A 21475-nucleotide genomic window follows, 5' to 3' on the forward strand; every position below is an offset into this window, starting at 1 on the left:
AGCTCTGCAGCCTACATCATATTCAAAGAGAAGAAGAAATGAGTATCTTTCCCCTGGTCAAGAAGCTGAGAACAATGCCCTCTCTTTTCTCCATTTTGAGTTATGTAATATGACACAGAGCAAGACCCGTCCAGGTCCCCTGCTCCCACCCCCCTACAGGAGGAGAGTCTGACACTCAGACTATTGTCCAGACAGTCCATACTGAGACAGCCCCCACATGCTCTCTTTTTCCACTTGTTCCTCATGTGTGCTTATTATTTCCTTCCTCATCCTTCTTCTCTGTTTCCTTGCTGTCTGTTTTTAAACCAAAGCCTCAACCCTCATCATTGTCATATTATCCATGTGCAAACAACACAGGTTGTATTGTTGGCATTTATCTGGTGATGCCTGCTTTTGTATGTCAGCGCAGGGTCTGGATTTACCGCCTCAAAGCTGGTTCGCATGCAGGACTTTTGTTTCTAAAACTGGGAGAACAAGTTGGACCACACTGGCCCCTGAGAGGGCTCAAAGTGCACAAAGAGATGAGCAGGTGAGGCGGGGAAGGAAGGGAAAAGGGAGAGGGTGTAGGGGGAGCAGGAAAGTACCAATACGTCCTGTGGGAGTGGAGGCAGACTTTTACCTGCTGCAGAGGTCTGCTGGGTGATTTTTCAGGTAATTCTACTGTGTTACTGCTGCCTGTGTTGAAGCTGTCGTCACGCTCAGCTCGGGATCAGCTTAGTTTTCTATTTAGATCAGTGCGAAGTCATCCTGTCGTGGCCTGCAGGTCAGGGGTTAGGACCACGCAACCTCTCCCAGCCCACCACCCCCACCACTGCCATGTCAGAGAGAGAAACAGGAAGTCATGTGGCGAGATAATCAGCAGCGCGAGTTTGAGACTGATATAATGGAATAAAGTGAGCATGGGATCAGGAGCTGAAGAGTAAACATTCAGGTGGACAAACAAACAGGTAATGTGTTTGCTTCTCTAACTTACCTCATTATTTTGGCCTGTCAGTCATAAAACAATTCAAATTCAACCACCATAACCTGTTTCCAGTGTTTTTAAGCATTCTCAAGCTTGCTGCTGGGGCCGTTTGACTCAGACTCAATAAGCTTTGTACAGGCAGTGATTTGAGGCAGCGCTGTCAAAGAGCAGCTTAAAGCTGCAGAGAGAAGAGGAGAGCAGCCTGCTTCTTAATCACTCAGGTCACTGGGTTTATTTGTTTGCAGTGGTGCTGCATTGAAATTAGCTAACTTTTTAACTGACTCTTTTCTCCTGAGTGAATGACGTCACGTTGAGCAGCAGCCTCAGACCCCCCCTTTCACTCCAATATGCAAAGTGTCTCTTCCTTATTGAATGTGCATGAAAGGAGCCACATTGTGCTTTCAGATCTACGTATAGGATTATTTGCTCTGCTGAGCTGAACATCTTGATTTCTTCAATAAAGCCTCTCTCCATGACATTCCTTCGTTTTGTTTTTTACAATGATTGCTGGTCTGATGGTCTATTTGTGGCCCTGGAATTCCCCCTAAGGACTATTCAAGGCTCAATGTTGTACTCAAGCTGCGTAACAAGGTTTCAGTGGAATGACTTTAGAGCGTCTTTGTTTTTTACACATTGTGTTTGTAAGAATTGTGAAGCTCGAGGCAAGGTGAAATCATGCTGATGTGGTCATTGTTGACATTGAAGCTGTATCCTGAGCTGCCTGAACAAGGCAATTTTTAGTAGTTCTCACAGTTTTGCTTCCCACCGAACACCAAACGTACTTTATTTACAGAAAACTCCACAGGAGAGAAAAGTGCTGATGCTCCGACTCGGTGTCAGCATGCGTCAGCATCAGTGTTTACTACCTGACACGCAGCCCGCTCCCCTCCTCTCCTGGCGTTAGAGAGCGGATGAGATCAAAGAAAATGTTTGGGATGTGATCAGGAAAGCTTTTTCTCCATGGTCTTTATTTTGGCCTGAATCTGAGAGCTTTAACTTTTGAAGCAGTCAAACCGAAGATCGAGCCGAATCTGTACGTTCCACAGAATCCTAATCAGTTTTCAGCTGTGATCCACTAGTTTCCCGTTTGTGGTGGTGCTGAGTGTGTGGTCTTACAGTGACGGTGTGTGGATAGATTAATTCATCTCCACCGCAGCAGTTGAGTTGAACTAGTTCAGGTGTGGGTCGATGTGGGAACCACTCGATTTTCTAACGCTGTAATCACAGAGCTGGGACTCCTACATGAACTGCTCCAGGAAACAAAGAAGCCATAGAGAGAAAATAGAAAGAGAGTCTGCTCATTCTCCCCCATACTGCATGTAATGAGTTTAATAAGCACTTAGCTCTCGTGCTTTTGTCTCGATCAGCTCAATTTAACTCTGTACAGCTCCCAAGCTCTTATTATGAGGTTGAATTATCAACCATTACATTTCTAATATTACCTACAAGACTCTCACGGGAACCCAGGTGATCCTAACAATAGACACTTGTTTATTTTTTTAAGCAACTCATAACAAAGACTCAGAGCCCTTGGCACAGAATCAGGGGCGCTCCACATCATCAGTGTCAGAGCTGTATATGTTATGTGAAGGCACATTAATTATTACCCAGAGAGAAATGTAAGGAATGTGAGTTTCTCCCGGTACACTCTTCACGCTGAACTTCTGCTCTGCATTAAAAAACAGCTCTGCTGATAGCAGCAGCTGGCAAACATGGCACACTGGACTGTACAAGCTAACAAAGTCAGCCGAAACCAAACACAGGAGTTGAACCAGATTCAAGATTAAGTGAAACGAACACCGTGCCACTTAGCTGTTTGTGTTCTCACGAATTCCAGTGAAGTGAGGGGATGAAATATTTCTGGACGAGGCTGTTTTTACAGTTTTCAACTTCCTTCATGACATCATGAGAAGCTAAAGATATGTTTTTATCAGGTTTCATATCTTAGATATGGCTGATGGAATCCTGCAAATAACCCATTGTCACATGGCTCTCTGTAAACATTTCGTTTTTTAGTGAAGAGACTTTATTATTCTGGGCACTTTATTTTAAATAACATCATAAAACTGCCAGAACTGTCATCTCAAATGGATAGAAAGTGGGTTAAAGGTTCAAGATCCCAAATAGATCAGGATTTCTGGTGTTTTGGCGTTGTAGTTGGTAAATGATATTAAAGTTATCCCTCATACTGTATTGTATTCATGTCTACTTCTTTTATTGCCATCAAAATAAGGTCCATAAAACACTAAGCCACCTGGGATAGCACATTGTATTCCTACATTTCAAATATACTATTCTACTACTACTGGTACAGCTAGCTTTTTAATATGTGAAAACATAAGCGAAGTGTTTGATTAGAGGTTTGGTTTGAGTTAGATAGAAGTTCAGCGTCCCTGTCATACTAAATGGTTCCCAGACTTTTTTAGACCATGAACCCTTTTTCAGGTGAGACATTTTTCCAAGGACCCTCTTATTATAGTCACATTGATTATTACAATCTTAATACTATGACAGCACAGCACAGCACAGCACAGCACAGAAACTATGTCTATTGTGGAAATGAAGCTTTATGTGGTTTTTAAGTTCACATTTTTAAGACCCTTTTAAAACTCAAACTAAAACAAGTGTCAATAAAGAAGCAGTTGACAGTGTTTTCTGTCACGCTGTGAAGCTAGCATGATCTTATTTACGAACTAGCTAAGGCTAAATGATAGAAAAGCAATAGTTAACATCTATTGTAATCCCCAGTGTCTTGGGAAACGTAAAGCAATGACGCTATGAAGCTGTAATGTTCATGTTTAAAACCCTTTAAATAGAGTTTTGAATTGTTTACTTGAGTAAGTCAGTTGGAGACTGGAGTTTAGTGACAAGCTATGGAGGAATTGTTAGCTTATTTGCCAGCTAACTGTGGCTAAATGACATACACGATTTGTTACTACTGGTTACTGAGTTCATGAAGATGATATTCATCTGATAGCACCAATGTTTCTGCATAGGATAAATGTAAATTCTGTTGAAGTGAAAAAACCTGTTTTATTTTTCATATCTCAATATCTAACTCTATGAACCTTGCATGCTATGTGTGTGTTGGTGTGTATCAGCAATAAGTGAAGGAAAACAACACTGAGTTCAGGCATTTATCCTAATGTTGGTGATTGCCGCCTAATCTCTCTCTGTCTCTCTCTGCCTCTCTGTTTTTTCACACACACACACACACACACACACACACACACACACACACACACACACACACACACACACACACACACACACACACACACACACACACACACACACACACACACACACACACACACACACACACATATACATACAGGCTGAACTTCTAACCTCACAGGGATTAACACAGACATTCATCTAAACAGCATTAGAGATGATGCAATCAATCCCTTTTCACAAAACAAATTAAAATCTCTGCTATTCTTCAAAACAAACTCTTTGCCCTGGTGAAGGAGTCAACTGAATTTCCCCGTGAATAACAGAACTCAAAGAGACATTTTGGAGATAAGGGATGAGCTCACGCCCTCTGTAGCCATACCCTCTCACTGCCTTACATAACACGAGGCTGTGCCAGATCAATAAGGTTCTACAAAACACCAGTGCAACCAGTCACCCCAGATAACCCCAATGCTGCTCCTGTAGTCAGGGCCAGTAATTGAATTCTGGGCAGAAATACGATACTGAAAAGTCAGCAGTGACTGTAAAAGCCAAGACACACACTGCAGACCACCATCAGTGGGCTAATAGAGGAAAAGGAGGGAAACCCACCTCAGCTGGTTCAGCTCAGAGAGAGTCTACATGAGTCTCAACAGCTGATTTATTGAAGTGAGCTCAGGACAAAGCCAGCCTGGATCAAGGCTGTGAGGTTTTTTAACAGAGCTGTTGGACTGTTAACCTGGTCCAACTGCTGCAAATCCTCTGAGGTGGACATTTTTTCCAAGGCTTCATTTTTCTGGATCTGTTATTTAGGGATAGGTACTGAATTTGGTACTTTTATAGGTACCAACCAAATTCCATCAGCAGTACCCAGTACTGATTCACTTAGGTAGCGTGTTAGGTACCTAAATGCATCCTTGTGATGGTGAGGGAGTGGAAGAGTAGTCAATTTTCCATGGTGGACATAAACACAGCATTATGGGTTTATAAGACAAAATGTGTTGAATTGAAAACGTTGAGTATTATTTTATTATTAAACAAATTAATATGTATTGCCACATAAACACACACAAAAGCTCCACCAGACCACGCCTCTCCCCATTAAAAAACCTAGTTGACGTCTATAGAGGATTAGATTACAGTTGTTGTGGTCGAATCTACATCTATAGACATCAATGGCAACCAATGACTTGAATGGTGTTCACTAACACTCTTAGGTTACAGTTAGGGCTGGGATAAGATGCTATTCTCATGGTTTGATTCTATTACGAATTTTTGGGTGCTGATTTGATTGCCGATTTTTAGTTTGCTTTTTTAATACCAGATCATGTGAAAAAGTTAAATGATGATGATGTCTACAGACTATATCAGGAACCATGTTTTCCCAGAGTCAGAGAGAAAAATTCCCCCTCTGCTGGAGGAAAATGGTCATTTTTCCTATCTATCAAGACTGAAATAATAATTGGAATTTGGAAAATAAGAGTTCTTTATTTTATTTTATTTTTATTTTTTTTACAAAGAATCCCAATTTAACGATTGCAAAAAAAAATTCCAAACGAAAAATCCCGCTATGTTGCATTTTTCTATTTTTATTTCCCACCTCATGTTTCAGTAAGGTTGGTTATCTATTTATCTATTTATTTATTTGTTTATGTATTCATTCGTTATTCGTTCATTATTAATTAATTAATTTATTTATTTATTTATTAATTTATTTATTCATTTATTCATTTATTTGTTTAGGATGGGGGTTTGTACCTTTTTTTCACCACCTGTTTCAACTACTGTTACTGAAACTGTAACATTGGGGACTTTAAGTCCTCATAGCTGGAGCAGCAGTGTTCCCAGTAATGTGTCATGTTTTCCCTCTGTCAGGACTCGCTCAATAAATTGTCTGCCTCTGTGCTGGACTGTCTGTGTGCTCAATAGCACCCTGTATCTGCCACCATGACCAAATATAACCTTTGACCTCTGTGAAGAGCAAAGTGTGGGTAATCAATAGAAACAGTGTGTGTGTGTGTGAATACTGGGCCTTCAGCTCTAGCTCCAGCACATCCAACAAACAGTTATAACTGCTGTTCATATGGGGCGTCATGATATGAGACTTGACCTTTTGTGCACATTTCTGTCTGATCTCATTCAGAAATAGAAGATGAGTATCACCTCGAGGTATTTTAGCCTCAAGCGTCCCATCAGATTTCCACGTCTGGGTGCAGCTTGTGTCCTGTTAGCTTTCTCAGATTTATGACACACAAACGTCTTTCACAGCGCTCATCAGAAGAAGCTTTTCATGTCCCTGCTTTTCAACACTTTGACTCCTCTGATAAGCCTCTGGGGTCTGTGGAAAGGGAAGAGCTCTGTCTGGCTGATTGTCTCCCATCCATAATGAATAACCTGCCAACAATTAGAGGCTGCTGCCGAGCATGTCTCTGCTGTCGTGCCCCACAGCCAGAGACACACTCACTCATTACACGCTGGAGTGTAAAAGTCAATCAGAGAGTGCAGCACTGCTTTGTTTCATGTGTACGATGATGGGTCCTTCCTGTTGGCCTGTGGCATGGCTCACCCTGCTGCTTTTGACAAATTTAGACAGCTTAAACAGCATGTTGTCACATAAAAGTCATGCTGTGGTTTTATATGAATCTATGTTGAGTGAAGGTCATTGTGGACGGTTCTCATTATTTAGTTAAAAACACCCTGGGTGAAATATTAGATAGTTTACCCAGGCGGACCAAAGACTTATTTCTGTTTATGTTAACTTAGGCTTTTATTTTCTAACAGAGTTTGGAGTCCAGATTACTGAAAGGGTACAAAATGTTTTCAAATTGGTCAAGTAATCATGTGATATGGGCTGGCAGCTACTGAATAAGCTTTCCAAGCTGTAAGTACATTGTTTATGCCAATCACTGCAAAAACTGAAATACAAGCAAGAGTGTTTGTCCTCTTAGCCTCAATATGAGCAGCACTCACCTGACAAGTCCATGAAAATGTTTTAGTTATTGCTTGAAGTGAGTAAAAAAGATTATGTCAATGGGGTAAAAATTTTTGGTAGTCAATTTTCTTGAAGTAGAAGTAATGTCTTAAATCAAGAAATGTAAGCAATCCAGGTGTCGTTTTTGTATTTCAATATCTTGTAATGTAATACTTTGTCTCTGCTGCGATTATTTGTCAGGTGACAAAAGAGTAGTAGTTTTCCTCCCTGTAATACTTGTGGCTCATGTTTTGCAAGTTGTAATCGTGTCATCCTCCTCTAAAACAAATAACATCCACACACTCTCGCCAGCTTGTTGTAGCAGCAGCGTTTTTTTTCCTCTGCATGTGTTGGCAGGTCACAGGCTGCCACCTACTTTGTTTCAAATGTGTGGGCTTGTTAATTAGTAAATAAAAGCAACTTTAATCACTTGTTTTCATCTGATAAATTTCAATTATCAGAATAATAAATAACAGAAAGACTAAAGAATTCCCTGGGGTGGTGTTTAAATCATTCAAGAGATACTGTATGTGTCTCTGTACTCTGTGTACAAACAAGATCAAAGTGACGTTGTCTGTGGATTCAGAGAGGATCAGAGTTTGTAAATGTTTGAGCCACATCAGCTTTAGTGATGAGTCGGTCCACAAGCACCACACTGCAGTTCCCTGTGCAATACATGAAATAAGGCCAGTGGCTGATTTTGTAATAGCTCTTTAGTCTTTTACACAACTAACAGCTGTGGAAACCAGCAGGCAAAGCTTTGACAGAGCTTATATAATGTAACTGAGTGTGCGCTGTGTGGGAGTTTGAGATGTAACCTGCGAAGTTACCCCACAAACGTAAACAAACTTTGATCATGGAAGTGGAGAGAAAGAGCGCTGAGGGACGAGGGCAGAGGCTCTGGAGCTGCGAGCTGTGCATATGCTTTTTTCGGGGCTGTGTCGAGTGACCTGTGCGCACACACAAGTGTGAGTGTGCGTCTGTGGGAGTGAGCATCAGAGTATCAGGAGAAAAAACTGACGAGCCCAAGCTTGTGTTGTGCTAAGCATCTTTGGAATTTGGCATCCCTGTCCTTGTCTCTCCTGCCTCAGTCCCAGCGCTGACCTGTGGCTCTCTGAGGGTTTGAAATGTCCCCTCTTCATGCTCAAGCATTTCATTGAAAGCTCTGTTTTGCCTTCAGGACACTTGATTACAATATTTCAGGAGGGAGCACCCTTGAAGGTTGGGTGCTTTGTTTTCTTTGTGATTGCAGTAAAGTGGCAGTTTTATGGTTTTCAGCTTGAGTTAGGATATCATCCTGAGAAAACTTGAGCCAAGACCTTCACTGTAAAGCTCCCCTGTGAGCCTTTAGAGACTCACAGCTCCAAACAGCATGTTCACATCTTTCTTCTTAAGTCTTCACTACTTTATATCTCTTGCTCTGCACTGTACTCACAAAAATAAAGAGCCTTATGAATCTATCAATCTTACTAAGTGAATACATAAGAGGCGATGATGGACATCTTCACTTTATTTACCAAACCGTCGCTTCTATCTGAAGAGAAACTGCTCCGTGAAGTAATTACACTGATGCTGCAGGCTGATGAACATTTATAGTCAGATAAAGTCTGTAAAACCGCATGAAGTTTTTCCACTCACGTGCTCATTCTTTACTTAAGCTCCAGTTTGCAGCATCAAACATTTGCCAAAAGGTCGTCAGAAACATGCTCAGCAGCTGTGAGTGAAAGTGGACGGTATCAGAAGAGAGGCTCATCTGCACCCTACGCAGCACTTTGATACACTGATCTTAAAACTTTTTATGTGCGATAAAAGGTAGCAGCTTCAGAGAGAGCTTGTCAATGCTTTGAGAGGAGCATAAATCAAGAACAGAGCACTTTTCAATTAGACCATAACTGTTCAAGGCTGGTAGGTAGCATGCTTTGATCCATGCGTGCGCGTGCATGTGTGTGTGTGTGTGTTTCTGAGTGTGATTTAAGGATGTGTGTTGGGTTTTAAGGCCCCTTGGTTGGTTGGGCTTGGCTGTAAATCTTGCTGTGTCTCCTGGTTTACTCAGGCTCATAAACTTGAGGGCAATTATGGAAAACAACTGAATGTGAGGTTTCTTCAGTCCTGTAAGATTTGTGGCTGAGATCCTAACAGGATTTTTACTCCCCTATCTACCCAAAAGGAATTGCTTTGCCTCACCTGCTCTCACTTCTTCCCAGCTTCCTGTCAAGCATCGATCGGCCTCTCGTGTCTTTTGCAGATAGAAACGAGCCACATACAGAGTAAAATACCCAACCTAAAAATACTGTGTCAGACCTTGGCCAGTGGCCATTATGTTTGGCACACTCATGGTTTATTCATATGGTGTCAGACATACACACTCAGTGTGACCTGCATGGACCTGCATCCATCATGTCTCACTCAGACCTGGGGAACAGGAAGACAGGAAGACGTCCTGGTCACAGGAAGTCCGAGTCCTCAGAGTGCAACCTCTAATTTGATTTTATTGATGATCATTGTTCTATCTGTATTATACATGCTTATTAGGAGCCGGATGCTTGAGTGGAAAGTTTTACATCGGGGGGGGACAGTACCTAATGAATATAAACATGAGCAGCTTGGGCTGCTTTGATCTCAGGCTGGCGGAGAGCCCTGAGTGGAGTGGGCTGGAGCTGCCTTTGCACAGCTCTCTCTGCCGATTTTAACCATTTGCATAATTGTTATAACTGTCGAGGCCGGCAGTGCAAAACACTTGATAAATGTGGAAAGTATGAGAAGCAGGAGGAGATGCCAGAGTGTCACCGCGGGTGCCAGCGCTCACACATAGTGGGGATATTGGTGTGACAGTGAGATAGAGGAATTGCTTTAAGGTAGCGTGCGAGTCGTGTGTGTGTGCTGGCTGTGAGCTGACAGGAAGGCAGCAGGATGGCCCAGTCATTAGTGTAGATAAGTCCAAGTCTGATCTGCCATGCAGCGATACACCTGCCAAACCCCTCGCTGTCACACTGTATTTGTTTTTGTTTACTTTGTTTTTCTATCTTTTATTGCCTGATTATTGAACTAACCATATACTTAATGTACACAGCCTAACTTTCTACCTTTAGGGTGGTCTTTCAACATTCAATTCAGTGACACACACTTCTTTAGACTGGAGACTTGGTTGCCATTGGTTATCAATCCACATTTACCACCTTAAAGTTTAGCCATTATTTCATAGTCGTGTTGGGACCAACGAGGCTAGATTTAGAGCTAATCTTGTTGTTGTGTTTAAAGACACTTTATATCTCAGACTAACCTTAACCCTAACCCTTTGACCCATTTGTTTTTACTTAGATACCTGCCTGGCAGGATGTTGTAACAAGAAAGGGTTACAGTCAGCCTTTGAACGACACTTGAAAAAACTAGGGATGGGTGAACATCCATACCAGTATCAGGGAGATAACGGCCTCACTCATGAAGGCTGCCAATACCAGCAGCAAGATATGCAAGACCAACAAATGCTACGTGGAGTAAGTCCTCCTCGCCATTAGTTGGCGCTACACTGCTGCAGTTTGATGCCAGGGCGTATGTGCTCCAGGTCCTGTTCAAACAAGTTTTCATTCTAAATTTATGCCTGACCATAACCACACTTTAAAATGAGATTATCAGCGCCAATATTGCTGGTTACAGGTTATTTTAGAAAGCTACTTCTAAGCTTCCAGTTCAGGTCGTCCAGGACTAGATTGATCTACGGCACGTCTAGGTTTCTATGACGACACCACCAGCTGACAAAGTTTAGAAGAGAGAAGGGATAAAACTGTGTTTTTCCCTGAAAAAAACTATTTCTATGGCTAATTATGTACTGATGGTGGATAAAGGAGCCTAACAGACAGAAAAAGGACAGAAGAGCAAAAGAAAGCTAAACGAGAGAGTGATACAGCCCAAGCTAAAGGCTAATTAGCCTTGTATCACTCTATAGCTCTCACAGAAGCCTAACCCACAGTCAGCAGTTATTCTGCAGTGGTCTGATCAAACTTGAGAGTCTATCAATAAAATAAAGGGTGAGGTTGCGTTAGCTCTGCTTGGTAGATGACTGGCAGGACATAGCTAACCAGGATTTACTAACGTTACACATTGTAGACATGTCTCAGAGCATCGGACTGCCAGCAGCACTAAATATAAACAGCTACTAAGCTACAAACAACCTGACAGTGTTTACTTGTTGTCACGTTAGCCTACAGATATATTTCAGAGCACCAGGCTTCTGATAGCCGGCTGCTACGTTTGCTGGATGTCACATTTCAAACTGTAGCGCTACGTAACCATACTGATAAGTCCCTTACCATGGCGTATTGTATCCAGTAAAAAGTTGTCTTGACCAAAGAAAATTTGTTTTAATCTGACCTCCATTTAATTCCAAAACAAACACACACCTCACTAAAAGTAATTTACGACAGCGTGTGGAGACTCCAGGCCACAAGGTGGTGAGGGAGTGCAATCAAAACAGATCCTCCTCACAGCATCTTAAAAGAAAAAAAAACTTAAACGCTGACAGTTTTTAATTTTGCACTTTTGTTAATTTATTGAAAACAAATTGTTAATTCAGTGAGGGCTGTTTGTGTTTTATTTTGGGCTTAATGGCACAGTGACTGTGCTGTCTTTGTTCAGAAAGATCTGGTTAATTGAAATTGATGTATTTTAGCAAAAGTACCAGTGGTATCCGTACTCTGTATCAGGGACTATTGAAGAAGGAGTACTCTTGCTGCTATTGGTCCGAAAAAAAGTGATATCGGACATCCCTTCTTGAAACCCAACACAAGTCACTGTAAAGGTCATAGAAACAGCTTTTCTCACTTATCTTGTGAGTCATAAAATTGAAAAATAATCAACTTTAATTTTCACCCTCTAATAGTTAATCCCTAGACCTGGGGTATAAAAATGGCCGATGTTTAAATGATCAGAAATGATTATCAGGGTGTGAACTCTAAAGAAGGTGTTGTCTTCCTGGTCCTGCTGAAAAGGGCTGTGTGGTGTGTTTGTGTGTTTTATGGCCTCAAGAAGGTTTTATGGCTGCTGGGGGTGTTTATGCTCGGGAAGAGAGGGGGTCAAAAGGGTGAAATCAATAGTGATCCTTAATGAGGTTGTCTGAAAAGAAGGGCAGGAGGGGATATGTGGGTGATTTGACAGGCGGTGGTGCTGCAGAGGTTAAGAGAAGCTGCACAGAGCTGAAGAGGCTCAAACTGAGTAGACTGGATAAAAAAAGCCCTCAGGTAGGTGTTGGGGGTAATTTGGCGACTAGTTTAGTTTTAACAAAGTCAGTGTGGGGAAAAATTTGTCATTTTTCATGTATTTTTCTTTGCTCTGAAATTTCTGCCTTTACTAGGGAATAAGTCTCACAAACATCCATCTCTTCTGATGAAAATGTATCCAGGCCAAGCCAGATTCACACGTGCACACTGTATGCATGGTGCATTTCGATACACGTGAAGTATGCAGACAAAATAAGCGGTCCCTGATTTGATTAAATTGTCCATGAGAGAATTGATACCAGAGCTCTTCTGTCTGATGTTACTCGGCTGGTTTGTAGGAAATGAGGCCTGCTGTGGTAACCTAGTTGGATAAGACTTATGTAACAGGATTGAGATGGGACATATGCTGCCTGTCCTCAGAGGAAAACAACATAGCCCATACAGAGTACATGTTTTAGTGATCCTGTACTTTCAGGATTTGCCCTTTAGAAATGATGACATGAGATTCAGAGAGACGAGACTGATGCTGCAACATCTGCATCATAGAACAGACATTTCTAAATTGGTTTTGGATTTGGATGAAAACAGGGTTTTAGTGGTGGTTGCTGTGTGTGTGTGTGTGTGTGTGTGTGTGTGTGTGTGTGTGTGTGTGTGTGTGTGTGTGTGTGTGTGTGTGTGTGTGTGTGTGTGTGTTGCTAAGCTGTGATGTTTTGGGGAGCTGAGTTTTTCTAGCTGTGCTCAGAGACAGCTGTCAGTACAGAAAAACACAGCTGATGAAACGTCAGCTCAACATTAACTGCGGTGGTAAACAGGCTCCTTGTAGAGTTTATTTCAGCAAAGCAGAAAAGACGGAGGTCTCTTTTTATGTGTGCAACCCAGCAGCTTGGCTTTAATGATAAAAGTTCAAACTTCTTTGCTCCAGGGTACAAAAACTCTTGTAGCCTTAAAAGTTATATTTTAAAAGGACTATGTTAAGATTTTTAACATTTATGGTCCCAAATAGGGATGGGAACCGAATAAGGTGCTTTTATAGGTACTGACCAAATTCTGTCTGTTGTACTGAGTAGAGAAAGACCGATATGGATTTTTTGGGGCCGATACCGATACTGATTATCGGTAGGCAAGTAGGCCGATAACCGATATTTAAAGCTGATATTCATTTGCAGTCAAAGTGAAAAGTTTTGAACAATACAAACTCCAACACTCAACTGCATTCAAATGCCTTCAAGCATATGTTTATTAAACAGCTCCCACGCTTAGCAGCATGTTTCATAAAGTTGAATGAAAACTAAAAAAAAAAATGCATAGGGAAAGTTTTCTACAGTAAATAAAGTTTTCCAAAATTTCTATGTAACTGCAATAAAACTGGACAGAATTGAGTTTGCCTGCCTTTTACAGGCATGTAATTTAGTTGAACTAATTTTCTGTTTGGTTTTACATTACTGATTTAAAATGACCATCAAGGGCTTCCATAGTGTAGAAAGGGAGAAATTCTGTGCAGAGTAGCATAAGAGTCAAAACAGCAATGTTTTTTGGGTTTCAAAATGGGTTTCATATCGGCCGTCGGGTTAAAAAAAGGCCGATGCAGATATATCCAAAAATGTCAGATATCGGCCCAGATAATAAGCCTGTCCGATAATCAGCCTGTCCGATAATAGGTCTGTCTCTCGTACCGAGTACTTATTCACATTAAATGAAACAGTACCAAGTTTGGAAACTTAAAAAAACCCTTTTGACTGTGAGAGATGGAAAAGTAGGCAATTTTCCGTGCTGGACATGAACACAGCATTGCAAGTTTAAATAAAGAGAAATAAATATGTTAAACTGAAAAAACTTGAATTAGTTTGAGTGGTTAAAAGTTAGTCTTTTTTTCAAGCGAGCAGTTATTTGAGCTGGGGACTGCTGCCCTGCTGCCTCTCCTTGGGGATTGGGTTGTCTGGGTCATTTAGTGATGTTTAAGGTCTGATTCTTTGTGTGTTTTAAGATTAAATCCTCTTTTGTAATTGTTGAAGGTGTTTTCCTGTGTTTTTATATGGGTCATTTTTAGACTGTGGTTAACCTTAGGGCCATCTTCTTTAGTGGGGCATAATAATATCCAACAAGGTGCCTCGAGGATGAATCCTGATGACTTCAGTGACTTTGTGATGTTTAATGTAGAGCCAACAACTGCTCAAAGTGCCATGTAAGTGTATAAAATCTCTTCCCATGCAGTTTGTGGATTGGCAAAAACTTTAAGATATTCACAGTTCCTAGAGGATGAACTCTTTATATTTAGGGCATTTGGTCCTGATTTAAAATGTGTGTAAAACATAAAATATAGTTATAAATGAATTTCGTAATATTTACTATGTTAGTATTACAGTGTTGTTGCATCAGCACGCCATGCGGAAGATGAGCTAACATGGATTTATGTTGTGAGATTTTTTAAGAGTTAGTGACACATTTGTCTTGTTGTGGTATTTAAATTTACTAAACAAGTGAGTTTTTTGCTTTCCTTTTGCCCATCCTCCATCACAGTAAAGTGATTAGGGATGGGTACTGAATTAGGTACTTTTATAGGTACCAACCAATTCTGTCAAAAGTACTGAATACCGATTCACGTAAAATCAACAGGTACCATGTTTGGGTACCTAAATGCATCTTTGTGACTGTGAGGGAGTGGAGGAGTAGGCGATTTTCCATGCTGGTCATGAACGCAGCATTACAAGGTTTTGTATTGAGAAATAAATATGTTAAATTGAAAAAAAAAAACATATTATCAAACAAACTGATATTTTTTCCACATAAACACAAAAAAGTATTGAAAATTGGTACCATTGTGTACCAGTGTAGATTGCCAGGGACTGGGCATCAGTATTGTATTGCTTCAAATGTGAAAGGTACCAATCCCTAAAAGTGATAACTTGTGATCCAGACTGATGGTCAGACAGAAGTCTGTGGATAATGTCACCTTGCATACTAAGAGTTGCTGATGGGCAGTTTGCTCACCAATTTGTGAACACCCGGTGACTAAATTAATACACAACATAACCAGATGAACTGATAAAGACCAGAAATGTTGCTTGCAGCTGTTAAAAGGCCCAAACAAACAGATGTTTGGCATGTACGTATTACAAAAAAATCTGTTTAACAGTGTTGCAAGCAGCAGAGGGCAACAGAGACCCATAATGACATGTTACCATCAAAAATATGGTCTTCAACTCAGTATCTGCTCTGTACACTAACTTCCTCTGAACCCTCTTCTCTCTTACAGAGCCCGTCACCGCCCCACAGAGCCCTGTAACAAATGGCAACCTCAGTCCAGACTCTTCCTCTGACCCGTGGCCCCAGCAAAAACTTCCGAAACCCTTTCCCAGCCCCACCCCTGTCCTCACGCTGCGGCATGGGAAGCGTCGGCAGTCTGGTGGAGCGTCCAGATGTGTCTCCTACGAAAGGAAGCCGTGCGGTGCCCCAGGTGAGACCCAAACAGACTAACGGCCTCCTGAAGAAAGGCTTCGCCCAGAGAGAGCTTCTCAACTACCTCAACATCACCAGGTGAGCTCTCCTGTGAAGGTGCAGATACCCAGGCTGAAAAGTCATTTACAAGGTACTCTAAGACGTGCCAGGGCTTGACCTCAGGTGCTCTGCCTGTTACAGGAAAGAGCCTAAAGCAAGCCAAAGCAGTGAGGGCAAGAAGGACATCATCTCTGGCCTCAGCTCCACAAGTAGCCGAGAGGAGGAGAGCTTATACGCCAAGGTGTACAGTAAAGACGGCACCGAAGTCGATTTGACTAAAAACTCACTGCCAAGTTCTGGCAAGTATGAAAAGGTGAGTTTTGTTATTTTGTTACATCTTATGAACGCACTACATGAATTCACCACTCAAACAATAGGTAAAGGGTCTTAATTGGGCTTTGGGAGTTATACTATCTTATTTTCAGCCCTGCAAACTCTTGAGTACCCACTGTTAGGTGACTCTGAGTGCTCTCTAAAGCGATGAGAAAAAGGGGAGACTCATTTCTTGAATCGGGCGCAGATTAAGATGAATGACTTCTATAAATAAAATGCAGTCACCGTCTACCTGCTAAGGTTGTATAAAATTGATCTGTACCACGTTTACACACCTCTGGCAGAGTGATGCAACAAGCACAGCGAGCAGCATATTTCCAGCATAAATCACCCTTATGCTCTTCCAGCCCACCAGCATAAATCGAGAATCTGCCATTCCCTGTGTCCTGAATTTATAGCAGCAATAAAATCTCACCTTTTTTTGCTTGAATTGATCAACACAAAGAACACAGGAGGTGGACCAGTATTGATTTAATGGAAACATTGAGATTCATGCTCCACAGCTTAGCCTCTCTTTGCTATGAGTCAGGTGTTTTTAAGCCTCTTTCTTTCAACTCTGCATCCTCTGAAAATGCTTTAAACTTTTTTTACTTCTACCAAGGAGGTTATGTTTCTGGGAGAGCTTGTCTGTTTGTCTGTGAACAATATAACTCAAGAAGAAACAACCAGATCTTGATGAAATTTTCAAGAAATGTTCAAATGGGATAAGGAAGAAGTTAGTACATTTTGGAGGTGATCCGGATCACCGTCTGGATCCAGGACTTTTTAACGGTTCTTTATCATTGTGAGATTGGGCTGTTTTCACCAAATGTGTATATAACTCCACCATTAATGGTCGTATTGCTTTGCGAAACAATACAAGACAAAGCCACCATAATTTCTGACAGATGTAAAAGTACGATCCAGATCCTGGCAATATTCTGGATACAAAGTGGGTCATCATAATTTTCAACACTGTCAGGAAACAAATTATCGTACAAACCTGCAACTAACTCCAAACTGTAGCAGACAGTCTGCTGAAAGGGAGTATAACATTAAAGTAGGACTAAAGTGTTGGTGACAATCACAATATGCATTGCAGAGGTCTCCGCTTTCTGGGTGATTTTCTAGTTTTTTATATATATTTTTTTTTCTCCAGGCTCGTTTTAGGTCTTCCGCCTTCAAGCCTGTCACCCCCAAAAATTTCAGCTCCATGCAAAACCTCTACCCGTCCTCCAAGTCAGAGGATGTGGATCAAAGCCTGTCCAATGGGCTGCACCGTACCTACGCCCATGTCTCCAAAGCTGTCTCCACCTCTTCTTCGTCTTCCTCACCGTCCCGTCATGGAGGACCAGCATCCAGTGGTAACAAGGTATCCGACACACGATGCTGGCTTTAAGCTTTAATCAGAATACCATGATCACAGGGGCATGACGGTTAGCTGCTCATGATTCCTCTGTTTGTTTTTCTTGCTCTGTTTCTTTCTCTATGAAAAAAACTGTGTAATTTTGACCCTGTAGGCCGTCTCCTCTGTGCGTGGGATGAGCCAGGAGGATGATAACCTGTCAGACTCAGGCCATAACTCCATGAGCAGCCTGCCACCGTACCGTCCTCCATTCCGCCCACACCTGGCTCACATCAGGTCTGCGGCTCTACTTTATATTCAGTGTTGTTGTAATTGACTTTTGTTCTTAATTACCGAGTAGGCAGTAATGATGTAAGATGATTGATTGTGTCCTTTTTCACCTCAGTGCATCAATGGGCCACATTAACACCATTGGCTCCCTGGACCGATCTGGGCTGAGCCCAAAGCTTGTAGGGTCAGGGGGCGTGGCCATAGGAGAGATGGCCTGTCGGAGCATGGCGACTCTGAGTCGGCTGGCGCCATATGGAGGAGAGGCTCCGCCTCCTTATGAATGGACACTCTCCCTGTCTGTTGAAGAAGTGGTGAGTGCAGGACAGATTAGTGTATTCAAGGGTGATTTACAGAGTGGTACATCATCTATGTTGTCCTCCAGGTTCGAGATCTTGAAGAGCGCCTTGTGGAGAAAGAGCACGAGCTGAAACAGATGAAAAGAAACCTGGATGAGAGCGAGGGAGCCATCGCTCAGGTGAATCTCATTCTGTCAGCCTGTTCTCCATCACGTCCCCATACACCCACCTGCCTTTCTTTGAAGTCTAACCCCCACCTGCTTACCACATGCAGGTGTTCGAAGGCAAACAGCGTCTATGGGAGAAGGAGGTGGAGGAGCTTAAACGCCTGTATGCTGCCAAGCTGCGTCAGGTTTCCCAGCATGCACAGCGCTCTCAGCGCAACCTGCAGCTGCAGCTGTTCAAGGCCCAACAGGAGAAGAGCAGACTACAAGAGGAGCTGGACGGCCTGAAGAGGGAAAGGAGCCAGGAAGTTGGAGCTTTGATGAAGCCAACCAGCCCCACTCTGGAGGAGACACAGTGGGAGGTGAGGCCTTGGAAGTCAGGGGAAAGGCTCTTTATGGGCAGGTAGACGCTCTAAAAAGGTAGTTATTACAGGGTAGAGTGCAGATAGCTGAATTCCTTTCTTGTTTGTCCTCTTCAGATGACAGCAACAAGCCCCACAGAGACAGTAAAGTGTGTGCTCTGCCTTCCTTTTTTCCCCTTGGTTTCTGTCTCTCAGGTTTGCCAGAAGTCAGGGGAGATCTCCCTGTTGAAGCAGCAGTTGAGGGACTCCCAGGCAGAGGTGACCCAGAAACTGAGCGAGCTCTTCCAGCTGAAGACGCAGCTCAGGGAGACGCGCACAGAGCTGCGCAACAAGGAGGGCCAGATAGACGCTCTGAGACTGGTTGTACAGGGGACGCAGCGGCGCAGGCTCCTCTCCCAGAATGCACACGATGATGAAAAAGTTTCTGAAGAGGGTCCTCCAGCTGGGGCGACAGGTAATTTTATGAATCCAGGTCTTTGATAAGTGTGCATGTCCTCCCTGAAGATCAATCTTTGATAAAAGTACACCTCACATTAGTCATGGAAAGAAAACTGATGCACAAACATTGAGAAAGAAGGATCTGCCTCACAACACAGAGTGAGGCAGCTAATCTGGGTTTCCTATCAGCACAGCAGAAGCTTGTCTGGGCTATTTTAGGTTTTGGTGTTTACATACTTGGACCTAAAATCAGGTTATTTCACTAACCAGGTCAGGAGCAGAGTTCTCTGCACTTTGAAAGCAGCCCATGTCTCTCATTATATTTCCCCTCTGGCTGTGTTAACTTTAAGTTGAAGCCATGTGAACCTTGTTGCAGGAGGATGCGGGGGCCCTACAGAAGAGCGTCTGCGTGCTGAGCTCCTTCTGGAGCGACGCCAGAGTGAGGCCCAGGCCATGGCTTTTGAGGAAGAGAGAAAGACATGGCAGACAGAAAAGGATAAGGTCATCCGCTACCAGAAGGAGCTGCAGGCCAGCTACTTGGACATGTATTACCGCAACGAAGAGCTGGAGAGGGAACTGCACCAGCTGAGGGTAGGCAGACAGCGAGGAGGGGGAGGAGGTGCAGGGGGAGGAGGAGGAAGCAGAAATGGGACACTGGAAAAAGAAGAACCAGACCTGAGGAGTGAGAGGGAGGATGATAAACAGGAGGACAGACCTGCCTCTGGTTTGCCCTGGATAGAGAGGATTGAATCATCAGAAATTTGAATGGGACTGATTTGCTTTGCAAACTGTTTGCTCCATGTCGTGTGGTTTCTATGGAAGCTCAATGGTACCAGAAGCAGAAAATGAAAACAGCTAACTATGATTAAACTGAGGAATATCTATGGTAAATAAAGTGAATCAAAATTATAGGATTAAAATTTGGAAAATTGGGGAAATATGTTTGATGAGGTAAAAATCACTAGATCCCAACTTGATTTGATGGGTATAATTTTGATTTACAAACCAAATTAATGTAAATGGTGACCTCCCCAAAGGACGTATACAGCTGTCAGTCAAACAGGTGACTTATGAAGTCAGACAGTGAGACGTCTGTAACAGTGTGTTGACTCCGGTGTTTGACTTAAATCTCACAGTTTAGATTTGATGAGTACTTTTACTTTACCGTGGGAAACACTCATTCTGTTCCTCTTCTGGTGAAAACTGGTTCCTCTCCCTTTGCCCCTCTCTACCCACGCACACATTTTGATGGTGTTATGCTCTCATCCTGCAGAGACTGGACCACACTAACCTTCTGCAGAGCACAATAAAACTGAGGATAGCAGCACAGAAATACTGACTTTGCATCATCTTTCCTTGGCAGGAAGCATCAGCTCTTTAGAAAGTACAGCCACGCACTTGAACTCTCTAATAAACCTGTAAATGTTTGATGTGCTGACTATTTTTGTGTTCGTGCTGACTGACGTCTTGGTTTGGACTGCTGCACAGTCTTTACAGTAACCAAAGGCTTTAAAGGGATTTATTACATCTAAGCACCTGTTCAGTCTGTGCAGAAGGTTTCTTAATTAAGGATCCACCTGGGCCGTGGAGAAAAGCTGCATGTCTGGGTTAAGTGTCGCGGATTAGAGCTACCTGGTGCCAAGGTGCAAATACTGTTTGTTTGCCATTAAGAAAACTGTGTTCCCTACTCAAAAGCGCTCCTCCCTGCTTGGTTTCCAGCCTGTGTCAGGTTAATATAATTTGTAAATATTGTCATTTTCACTTTACTTGCCTTTTTTTTCATTGACAACAAGCACACTCATGTCTTAAGTGGGCACGTTTTCATTGCAATCATAGCGATCAATAGGTTAGGATGATGTTTGTGACTGGTGCGATTTGTTGCACACAAAGCATCTGTTTGCATGACCTCAATGAAGTTGTTCTCTATTATTGTTTATTGTTAATATATTAACACTCAAAAACCAGCTCTCAATTGACCTCTCAACAAACTGTGACTCTGGTCTATTTACTGGAATTAAGACTGTACAGTATAAGAATATATGTTTGGTTTGTATTCAAAATAAACAATTATGAAGTGGTGTAAAAAAAATGAAGTGTCATGTTTGTGTTGAATCAAGTCCAGAAACCGTGTTGAAGCCGGCTTTTCTGCATTTCATTTGAAGAGAAATCACTTGTAAAAAGGTTAAAGTAACACTGGTGGCTGTGACCTGGGGGCTCAGACGCTTCCCTGCAATGAGTTGACTTCAAATCTCCACAGAGCGTGCCAATAAAATCCAAGGACAAGCTTTATGACAGAATGAATGGAGCAGTGGAGGCTTTTGGGACTAATGTGGCTTTTAGAGGTTTAGCCTTCAATCCTTATCTCTGCCTCTCCCTAAGGCCCTCCCTGCTCTAGCGCAGCCCAGTCCTCACGTATCATCTCCTGCACGGCAGAGGGGTGGGAGGTC

At 42.4% G+C, this 21475-nt stretch overlaps 1 protein-coding gene across 1 annotated transcript in view; it reads left to right on the forward strand.

The window, feature by feature from the left end:
• n4bp3 (NEDD4 binding protein 3) overlaps positions 1-21099 on the forward strand; it is a 28472-nt gene extending 7373 nt beyond the window's left edge. The window contains exons 2-10 of the mRNA XM_074674901.1: positions 15579-15859; positions 15962-16133; positions 17292-17504; positions 17653-17774; positions 17884-18079; positions 18151-18243; positions 18339-18590; positions 18786-19044; positions 19405-21099. Of these exons, the coding sequence (XP_074531002.1) occupies positions 15612-15859; positions 15962-16133; positions 17292-17504; positions 17653-17774; positions 17884-18079; positions 18151-18243; positions 18339-18590; positions 18786-19044; positions 19405-19793 (1944 nt within the window). The 5' untranslated portion in view covers positions 15579-15611 and the 3' untranslated portion in view covers positions 19794-21099. The remainder of the gene's footprint in view (positions 1-15578; positions 15860-15961; positions 16134-17291; positions 17505-17652; positions 17775-17883; positions 18080-18150; positions 18244-18338; positions 18591-18785; positions 19045-19404) is intronic.
• The last annotated feature ends 376 nt before the right edge of the window (positions 21100-21475 follow it).

The sequence above is a fragment of the Halichoeres trimaculatus genome, unplaced genomic scaffold (genome assembly GCF_033239565.1).
Source record: "Halichoeres trimaculatus isolate MK-OKI-2021-1 unplaced genomic scaffold, fHalTri1.1 fHalTri1_scaffold_7, whole genome shotgun sequence".
Taxonomy (NCBI): Eukaryota; Metazoa; Chordata; class Actinopteri; order Labriformes; family Labridae; genus Halichoeres; species Halichoeres trimaculatus.